This window comes from Liolophura sinensis, chromosome 10, assembly GCF_032854445.1.
Source record: "Liolophura sinensis isolate JHLJ2023 chromosome 10, CUHK_Ljap_v2, whole genome shotgun sequence".
Classification (NCBI taxonomy): Eukaryota; Metazoa; Mollusca; class Polyplacophora; order Chitonida; family Chitonidae; genus Liolophura; species Liolophura sinensis.
The window spans coordinates 4,646,171-4,657,615 of record NC_088304.1 but is presented as its reverse complement, the minus strand read 5'-3'; the positions used below and the strand labels follow the sequence as shown (position 1 = coordinate 4,657,615).

The window sequence follows — 11,445 nt, the reverse complement described above, 5'->3', positions numbered from 1 at the left end:
TTCCCCTCCGGCCGTATGTGGCATGGTTGTGGGTTTCCCCGGGCTCTGCCTGCTTTCCACCTACCATAATGCTGGCTGCCGTCTTATAAGTGAAATATTCTTATAAGTAAAACACCAATCAAATCCATAAATAAATACACAGTGCACTGACACCATATGGGACACCCATCCAGTCACAGTGTACAGAACCCATAGAGGATGCCATCCAGTCACAGTGTAGAGACACCATACAGAACACACATCCAACCACAGAGTACAGACCACCCATCCAGTCAGTGTAGAGACACCATACAGAACACACATCCAACCACAGAGTACAGACCACCCATCCAGTCAGTGTAGAGACACCATACAGAACACACATCCAACCACAGAGTACAGACCACCCATCCAGTCAGTGTAGAGACACCATACAGGACACCCATCCAGTCAAAATGTACGGACACCCATCCTGTCAAAGTGTACAGACACCCATCCAGTCAAAGTGTACAGACATCATACAGGACACCATCCAGTCAGTGTACTGACACCACACAGAACCCCATCAAGTCACAGTGTACTGACACCATTCAGAGCACCCATCCTGTCACAGTGTAGACAGCACAGAGGACATTATCCAGTCACAGTGTACTGACACCATATGGGACACCCATTCAGTGTACTGACACCATGTGGGACACCCATTCAGTCACTGTTCTGACACCATATGGGACACCCATTCAGTCACTGTGTCCTGACACTATCCATTAAGACCAACAGCCAACACTAGAGCCCAATTGATTTGTTTGATTGATATTTTACACCATACTCAATTTAGATATACCCTGGCAACCAGTATTATCTCACGACCATCCACAGGATGCTGGCAGATCTTTCCAGATACAACCCGAGAGGAAGCCAGCAATCCCACAAGTAAGAGACAAGACTTCAGTCATTGTGCTGTGCTGGCACGAAAGTCCCTTAAACACTTTAACATAAGCTGATAAATGAACACTTTCATGATGCAATTGTCTTTTAATTTCAGTCAACGACATAAAGATGTATACAAATGTGCTGAACAAGAAAAAAAAAACTGATATTCAGAAATAAAAATGCACTGTTTCAATAAAGGCATAATTTTTTCACAGAACAATGAGTACAAGGCAAAATGTGCACCGGTAACCTAAAACCTGGCAGAAGAAGAAGAGAGCAGATAGCTTTGTATAAAGCAACACTGCGAGAAAAACTAACAAATCAGCAGTCATACTTTACTCGCTAACATTATCATCATACATCTATACGCAAGACTTAATAATAGCAAGTATATTACGAAGCATTACCGTCTGACTGAAATGCAATTTTTTTTTTGTCTTAACAGGCTGGTTCTGATTAGATTTAGCAGGTCTGATTTTTTGTTTCGAAAGTGCAACACTAATAAAGACACTGCAGAGAGGCTGTTATCTGCTTTTGCCTGGGAACTATAAGACAAAAACCACTGAATATGCCTAAAATGAACCAGCTGCTCATACCTGTGACCAGTTACACAAGTACACCCTTAAACTCCTACAGTAATCTCCCGTAGTATCTAAGGTTACACTTCCACAGAAGTCTGCAGAAAGTGCAATTTCTGTCTCAATATGCTCAAATTATGTGACATGTGACCGTAATCTTTTCTTTCTAGTTTTGAAGAATTATCTGCTTACAAAAAAGACCATAAAAGGAGTAAGTTGACACATAACTTTTCTGTCAATTTTCCCACAAAAGGTGGGCAATCTCTGCAACAACAAGCAACAGTTCATACACTTTGTCAGCCATGTTCACTTCCCATGGAGAGTCACCAAAACTGAATTTCTGCGGTCTCCACAGAAGTCATTTTGAAGACAAGAACTACTGCAATACTTCACCTACTGGAAAAACTAATGCAGCTTTACAAAACTGTAGCTGGGCCAAAAATAACGAAATTGTATACCAAACCCTCAGTAACAATATTACCCAGGAAGCACCAGTTACAAATGTAGAGACACTCATACATGTGCTGTACTGTCACAGATAACATGCAAAACAAATAAAATTTACTTTGCACAGCTTGGGTTTGCCCTGCACCTGGTTTTCTCCTACAATAATGCTGGCTGCCACTGTATAAGAGAAATTTTCTCGAATATGACGTAAAACAATAAATGTTGTACAGCTGCCCCTTCCTCAAGCATATGAAATATTCTGATGTTCACTTTTAAATGTGAAATAAAGTTGAATAAACAAGGAGTATTGTTGTAAGTCTGTGACCAGTTTCATACAGTGGTCAGAAATCTATAAATTATTCCAACAAAACTTGGGTGTTCTGAATACATCGTCTCATTGTTTATCTGACCTGTGATTTACGCCATTTCAGTATTCAACCATAATGATAGCTCTTCACATTTATAAATAATGTGAAATTGGTTGATATAGCCAAACACGGCTGCATGGAAAATGACTGACCTATGTCTACTAATAAAATAACTAACTTTTGTTACAATTATTAAAAAACGAAGCATGTCCTTTGGTCTGTCCCCCTGGATGACAATATCACTTAATAACTTTCTCTTAAATTTTGTACATTTGCATTGTGGGCAAAGATCAAATATTTGACCACTTTTACTGACTTGCACTTTCTTTCAGCACAAAATCTGCACCATATTGTTTCATCTGACAGCTTTTTATGATTGGGGCCATCAACAGACAGAGTTATGTCCCCTAAGTACCCCCCCACCCCCCACCCTTGGACACATGTAGACATGCCGTGTAAAACAAAATAACCAGACATAAAAGGTGCACAAATCAATTTAAAAAAGAAAACACTGAACATATAAAACACTGTCCCATTAAATTTATGAAGTTACCTCTCAGAATGGTAAGAAAAATTCATTCGACAATAAATTAATGTAGTACACCAATAATGAGTCGAGGTATTAGGTCGCATACTCTGTTTAAAAAATGAAAGAGAAAATATTTCACAGAACAGTATACTGGAGTACACTGTAAGCACCAGTAGCACTGGACATTCAAGCTTATAATAAGTGGAAAAACACAAGCACGTGAGGCAGAAGACCTAGTTTCTGATCACATGAACGCCTTCAACCGTGAAATCAGTCCGGGAGGGGTAGACTACCTTAAGCGACCCTTCCTGATCTACAATCTTCACCTGCTCAACTGTCAGCTGGAACTTTCCCCCACCTGCCTGCCCTTCCCCACCCCCAGCCTCAGCTGCTGCATCCATGGCCCCGGGCTCAGAGCCCTCACCCACAGGTCCCCCTATCCCCATATCCAAGGACTCCTTCAGAAGGCTGTCTAATATCTTCTTACATATGTCCAGGCTGCTGGAGCTGGTCACTTCGATCAGCATGTCTGTCGTCTCCTTGGAAATCTACACAGGAAAATGGAAATAAATCCTTCTGATTACCCAGTATCATTCTCCATATTTAACAATTCTGGCTTTAAACAGCATGTCCCTTTGGTCTAGATACTATTCTACATATAGTACTTCTGCACTGGAACACCATGCCTTAGCCAGAGTCCCAATCCAGTCTCAATATAGTAGAACTAGCCTGATAAGCATTCAACCAATCCCTTAATGCAGAGTGCTTGACTGAGGCACACATGAATTTCTCTTTGATAATGACTTTGTCTAGGATACAAAGTGGTTCCTGTTTTATGACGCCAATGCTCCAACTTTCTACTGGCTTTCTGAGATACTATCAGTGATTTATTTATTTGACTGGTGCTTATGCCATACATTTACGGCAGCCAGTATTATAGCGGGAGGAAACCAGGGAAATATTATCAGTGAAGATCTTGGAATCTTCATATCCTATCCTGATAAAATGTAAAGAAAATTTCCCTTCCAATCTTCCTTCAATCTTCAGGCAAGACTTTGTCATGCTGAGATGTATGAAATAACTCAGCCAACCAGCAGTTACCTTTGTGAAATCTGAGTTTGTGATTGGAGGAAATGAGAGGACTCGCTCTTCAGCATCCAACAGACAGGGGTAGTGAGGTTTATCCTTGAGCAGATCCAAATACCTAAAACAGCAATATCCACCCACACTTCAACAGCATATTGAAATATATTAAAAGAGCAACATTTACCTGACCAAAATGAGAAATGATACTGGAAATTTGTATGACAGTAAGAAAGTCCCTTTTTACCCCTTTAGCAAAGTGCAAAGTTAGTCATAACATTTCATTCCCCACATGAGAAAAAAAAAAAAAACCCTTATGGAACGAACACTGGCACTCAGGTTGAATGTCAGTGTTCATAAACAAAGAGTTAAGTCCATCATCTGTTCCGCTTAACTTTAATAGCCTGCAGCCAGCTCCAGATATGACGTCGCAGTCCGAGACAGTGTGACCCATCCACATCTCCATCCTATGGAAAGCTTATCAGGGGTATTAACTATGTTGACAAACATAATCAATAAATTAAAAAAGGTTTAATGCCACAATATCCAGCATAAACAGACATCTTACTTGTGAATGCCACTATAAGTATTTCTCTTCTTCTCCTTTCTCAGGTCTTCTGCCTCCTGTCTCAAAGACTTCATCAGAGCCGCCGCAGAGACTTCCTTCTGCTTGAACAGGGGGGTTAACTGAAAAAATCGCGAGAAATCAGATCTTTGATGAAGCACAGGCTGCTTGTTGGTTTAATGCCATCTCCAATGATATTTCAGTCATACATGTCATAATGCCCCCCACCCAGACAAATTATAATACTGATAGGAGCATTATCAGTGTTTGGCCCATTCCTCCTAAGCAGAGCTACATGAGTTACCAATTTTAAGGCTGCTAGAACTCCCTCAGAGGTGAAATCTGGCCATCTTTTTTATTTATTTCACATTTTTATTATCCATTTTGTTATATTTCCTCTCACTTAAAGATGAGATCTTAAATCGCATTATAAAAACCTTAAATTTGACAAAAAGTATATCTTGTTCTACACAAATGCCATTTGTGTGCTCTTAGTTTCCCCTGATTAGAAGTCCTGCTTAAGTCACTGAGGGGGATTACCAGCTCTGAATAAAAATTGTCTCTTGTAAATGTCTATTATTTCTGGCTACTAATGGTCTATAAACTGTGCCCCACTGTTTGTGCGAAACACTGTCAATGCACGCAGTGCGGGCCTTATACATACATGTAAACAAAAACAGAAGCCGTAACACTGTATAAACTGAGGCAGACATTGTGAGAATTTTATCCAATCAAGACTGCTATCAGACTGCACGGCCTAAGCTGTGACGTAGCCGTCACCCATTCACTCGCTGAAGTGACATATGATAACACAGAACCACATAAGGCACTATTTTGAGATCGTTTACAACCATTTAGTTATGTATAGCTGTGGGTTCACTTCACACAGTTTTGTGGGACAGGTCTGTAGCATTTACGGACTACCACAGACGTAAAATTAGTTGATTTACAAGCCGTGTAATATTCAACGACGGAATCACAAATTATGTCTGACAGCAGGCTTACCATACCGTCTCGGACCAAACCGCATTCATTTCCCAGCATACCCTAGGCCTACTTGGACATGCTGTTCAACTTAGACAACTGTTCAACTTAGATTTTGTTGTTCATTTTACCATTTAGTCAGTAGTTTCTAAAGAACAATTATCCGAGTCAGTTACAAATTCATTAGGGATGCCGAAAGTTTATGGGAACAAGAAGACGGCATTTCATCAGACAATGCTTAAAATTAATTAAATCTTATGATATATTTTTTTTCTCTCCAAGTTCATGAGAACTGAAGAATCTAAATTTTGCTTCTTTGTCTTTCTTGCATACACCACCACAAAAATGAAGCATAAAATTCAGCGACAGTCAAATACCTGGATCAGTCTCAGTGGTGCTTAGACTTGTTTCCATTTGTTTCAAAATTGAGCATGAATCTAGTTGTACAGTAATCCTATTGTAATTTTGTAAATATTTTCGAAGGGATCAAAATCACCAACACAACCCCTCCACAGACAACGACCTATACTAGGGATTCTCCGGCCATGCATGTGCAGGCTACTTAACCTGTAAATGATATAGCAGGCTGACTGTATTAACAGTATGATCAAGCAGTGGCAGAAATATCCTGCCCGTATGTTCAATTTACAAGAAATCTATTTATCACTAAGGCCTAAATTGCCCAAGTCCACAATTTTTTTCTGTCATAGGCTACTGCTTTGGCTATAATACGGAAAATAACTTTAATGATAGAGAGCTAGAGTAAAGGTGTGGTCGCCTTCAGCTTCACTAAACTTTTACTGGGTTGAAAAAATCTGAAAAAATGTTTAATGCTGTTTGAGATACTCTGAATGGTAGTCTTTCATTGGATATAATCATTAGTTAGATGCTGTCTTTCATTGTGAGTATCTCTTGACTTAGGATTGCAGCCTGCACATCTTACCTTAATGGCCACTGGTGCTTTAGCCTCATAGGACAGAGGCATGAGCACATTCTTCAGGTCATGAGTGGCAATAGTCGCCACCTGTCTCTTCTGACACAGTGTGTCATGCAACCGAGTCTGGAAAGTAAGGTCAACATCAATCACACCAGGTGAATGAATGAATGAATGAATGATTATATGGCTTAACACTACATTAGGCAATATTTTAGCAATACCATGGCCATATTACATTACCCGAAGAGTTAGAGATAATTACCTTTACATAAGTTGTAAGCTATAGCTAAGCAAGAGTCGTATGCCAAAGCTAGCTTTTGGTCCACAAAGTACTTGAATTAGTACAAGTTATCTGTTTATCTTATGGTGTTTCATGCAATAATGTTCCACAGTGGCAGTCAGGTATTTTTTATCTTTTCTCTGAAAAAGCCCAGAGTGCTTGGGAATGACTTAATTTGCTACTTACTGCTTCTCAGCAGCTCATTAGTGCAACAACCAGATGAACAGATACCTGCATGTATAATGACTATATCTACCACAAAACTGCCTTCCTCAGGCTCTACTGGCTTGCTGCAACCATAATGCAGGTCACTGTTTGATAAGTGAAATATCCTTGAGTACAGCGTAAAGACAAATCAAATAAATACATAAATACACAGGGTTTGACAGTCCATACAGGTGAGGGTCTTTACCTGCAGAGTTATGAAGTGCTTAAACATGTTAACAGACTGATTGAAGTTGATGTTTCTGAAGATACAACAGACTATGTATGGTCGGACATCAAGGACAGATGGCTGAACTTTCACCACCTTAGTCTCGTCTTCGGAAAACCTCAAAACCTGCAGCAGATTTCTCAAGTCTTCAACTTCTTCTGCATCATCCTTCTGCTTTCCCTTCTTCTTACGCTCTTTTTTCCCCTTCCCTTTCCCTCCCCCTCCATCCTTCTGCTCCTTTTCCAACACCCCATTGAGATAATCCAAAATAGATTTAGTTGGGCACTGGTCAATGAGTTTCTTCAATCTCCTATCTTTCACTTTGTTTCCCTTTAGATTTAGCTCCTTCAGTTTAAAGCACTGGCTCAAATTCGCTGGAACATCAGTGATGGCATTTTCAGACAAATCCAACACATTTAAGTGAGGCAACTGTGAAAAGTCACCTGGGATTTCGCTGATAGAATTCTGACTAGCTCGGATCTGACTCAAATGACTCAGACTCGAGTCGGTTATGTCTTCCGGCAAGGATTCCAACTTATTGTGAGACAAATCTAGAAAATGAAGACGACTCAAATTTTTGACAGAGGGAAATTCAGGCAATTGATTAATGCTGAGGTTAAGCGTCTCCAACTCTGGTAGTTGTGTCAATTCTTCGGGAACCCGGCTGATTTGATTATTCGAGAGGTTAAGAGTTTTCAATTTCACCAGTTCGCCAACGCTTTTCGGCAAAGTCTCAAGCCGGTTGTTCGGCAAGAGAAGAGAAGTCAGATTAGACAGCTTTCCCAAACTATCGGCAAGGCAGGTCAGGGGAGTATCTGCGATTTCCAAGAAATTTAATCCCCCAAGAGTGTACAATTCATCGTCAAGTCCGTTCCTCTCAATCCGTTTCTTCACTTCTGGCCCTCGAAGACATAGTTCCCGGCGATTTTCTTTGCGAACAGTTTCGATTTCTGACCACGCCGTCGCCATCTTTCAATATCCACATCCGGTTTAGACTCGTACATTGTCATCAGTGCATCTTACCGAGGTGATGTTCATACTTTAAACACTTACACTGTAAGGTAAGTGTTAGCATGAATTCTGAATACCTCAACCCATGGAGACTAAAATGACAACTAGAGACGTTTATATAAATTTTGTATAATACAATAGTTTGATGGAGATAATGTTTAACATAGAAAGCTTTCAGGTTCGAAAAGCAAATCAGTGTATATTTCTTCTGGTGTACCTTGACATAATTTCACTTGAGCATAGTCTATAATGATTTCATTGTTCAGGTAATAATTGAAGTACAGCAGTACTGATAGCAAAACAGTCCAAAACACTGCATGTACATATATATATCATTATATCCACCGTAATGATTTGTGATGCTAATTAATTTATTGCTTACTGAGATCAAGGGTGAACGGTGAACTGTTATGCACAAGACACATTTAGTTCAAAGTACGAAAATGATGAAAGATAAAGAGTGTCAGTCTTAACTACTGCTCACTTTCCAGTCAGGTCATGCTGAAAGTTTACAGAGTGTCCTCTACAGTGTTCATTGTGACTTTATAACCAGGAGAACCAGGTTCATGAAGTTCCAAGTGAGGCCATGCTGAAAGGCTAGAGGGTGTCAACTATGGTGTCCACTGTAAGCTCATGACCAGGAGACCGATCGGTGCAATTTAAAGTCAGGTCATGCTTATTTATTTGTGTCATTGTGGTTTAGCTCCATACTCAAGAAGTTTTCTCTTATACAATGGCGAGCAGTTTTATGAGTGGGGGAAAAGCACCCATGGTAAGCCACCAACCTTGGGTAATCAACAGACAAACGTTCTCACATGTGACATTCCTGATTTGCATGCCATATTAGTGGAAGTTACGTGGACTTAAACAAATATACGATTACCCAAATAACCCAGACGTACATTCTGTCGAATTTGTATCATTAAGGCTACAAGAACAATGAGAGGCGAGGAATCTGCAAATTCCCTGTCCGCAGCAGGAACTCAACCCGCACTTTGCGAGCTTGTTGGTTAGGAGCACTCTCCATCGAGCAACATCCTGCTCCCTACTGAGATTAAAATCATCAGTCTTTGTTCATTTGTACTTCATTGCCTAGCACTCATGATAAGACAGCACTTAGAACTAGTGATCAGTTTTATGTTGTATCATGTTACATGTCTGGTGTCCTAGGCATAGCCTTTTAGTGAGGTAGCACTTGTCTCAAGACTGGCCTACTACAAGGAACCATTGTTCTGAGATGACTAAAATGTTACCAAAGGTAATGTTAAACAACTAATTAAATCAATACACGTACAGGTATCAAGAAATAATGCCAAAGACACATTTTGTAATAAATATGTATGCTCTATGGTTTAATACACTCAATATTACATACACATGTACATTAAAGATTACCCAATACACATTTCACTCCGCTAGTGATAATAGCTGCTGTGTGGGGTAAGTACATCAACGCTCCTACCCACCCAACCACACACGCACCCCCCACCCTACACCTTTGTCCAAAATTTTAATTTTACACAGATGTGACAACATTGCACAGATTTACGAAGATTGTAACAATGCACACTGATGCAGCGTTTGTACACACTGTAGCTAGACACTAACTCATGAAAACATGTCATTTTAAATTTTTTTTTCATAATTTTTTTTAACAATTTATGTTACGATTTTGTAATTCAATAAAATGCTATTACTAAATAGCCAAGTTTGCTCAATCATCATAAAAATCCTTATGTCAGTAACAATTATCATTGTACCCGGTCGGTTTTGTGTTCATTTACAACCAGTGGGCACAAGATATACAGTCACGTCCATGGAACATCAGTGCAAGAGGTCAGAATAGCAATTAAGTTCATAATACACATTCTCTAGCATTCTTTTTTTTTTTTTTGTACACTTTTACCAAGCTCTCACTTTTTGAAACTCTGACCAAACTACAAAAAGGATTTGCACAATACATTTTGTTTTTAATTTACGTGACTGGGATTTTCTGCTGTAGTCACCTCATGAATACTACACTTGTTCTATTGGTAGACTTAAGCCAGGGCTCCACTCAAGGATGTCACCAGAGGCACACCTTCATAGCAAACACTCACAACATATGCTTCTGCCCTATGGTGCATGTTAATTAACATATAGTGAATACATACATCACCATGGCAATATATGGTGAATATATTCATCATCATGGCAACATGTGGATACATACATCACCATGGCAACGTGTGGAAAAACATACATCAAAATAGCAACGTATGGTGAATACATACAAGAACATCACCATGGCAACATATGGTGAATACATACGTCACTAGAGCACCATATGTTGATTACATATGTTACTTTAACAAGATATTTATTTATTCATTTGATTGGTGTTATACGCTGTACTCATAATATTTCACTTATGTGACTGCGGCCAGCACTGTGGTGGGAGGAAAGACACGTCCAACAACATATGGTGAATGCATGTTATTGTAACAACGTATTGTGAATACATGTTACTATGGCAACATATAGTGAAGACATGTTACTATAGCAACATATGGTGAATACTCTTTACTATAACAACATATGGTGAATACTTGTTACTATAGCAACATATGGTGAATACATACATCACTATAGCAACATATGGTGAATACATACATGTACGTCACTATAACAACATATGGTAAATGCACTGTAATGATGTGACTGCTTTGTATAATGAATCCCAGTCAAAGCTGACAAACAACCCAACAAAACATTTGCTACAGTTTCAGGAAGAATGAGTAGAAATCCCTTCCAATAGTGTAAGTATTCCCATGCAGTGGCGACCGCAATCAAAGCCGGACTGGCCTTTGGGTTGTTGTAACACTACATTACCAGTTTTCACAAAAATCATCATCTCATAGGTAGCAATGAGCAGGAAAGACTCCCTATTCCCAAAACCCTTCAAAATCTGGAAGGTCGAGTTAGAGAAAACAATTAAATCACAAACTGTCTGCTTGGTGAACAAAACTATACTGTATATAGGTGGTTCTGGCAAATCAACACAACCACCCTGGATACTCATTTCAAAATGTAAAACTTCAGTGGCTAGAAAAAAAAAATAATCAAAATGTAATTATAGCATATCATCCTAAGAAATTTCACTGTCAGCACTTTGACTACGGGTACTATACTTTGTTCGCTTAATAAACAATTTTTATTCCGTCTTCATTTACCTTAACACTCTAACATTGGGAACACTTAAATTGTATGATGGACTTGATTTTTCCTCAATTTTTTTCTTTCTGTATTGTTGTGTTACACAGTGCCTCAAAGTCAAGT

General features: G+C 39.3%; 1 protein-coding gene across 1 annotated transcript; it reads right to left on the bottom strand.

Annotated features, from left to right (window-relative positions):
• Positions 1–1,002: 1,002 nt before the first annotated feature.
• Positions 1,003–8,091, bottom strand: LOC135476420 (leucine-rich repeat-containing protein 47-like). The gene is made up of 5 exons (XM_064756444.1): positions 7,096–8,091; positions 6,410–6,526; positions 4,486–4,604; positions 3,936–4,038; positions 1,003–3,382 (listed from the first exon to the last, which is right to left on the bottom strand). Exons 1-5 carry the CDS (start codon positions 8,083–8,085, stop codon positions 3,068–3,070), a joined length of 1,644 nt encoding a protein of 547 aa, XP_064612514.1. The 5' UTR covers positions 8,086–8,091; the 3' UTR covers positions 1,003–3,067.
• Between the last annotated feature and the right edge of the window lie 3,354 nt (positions 8,092–11,445).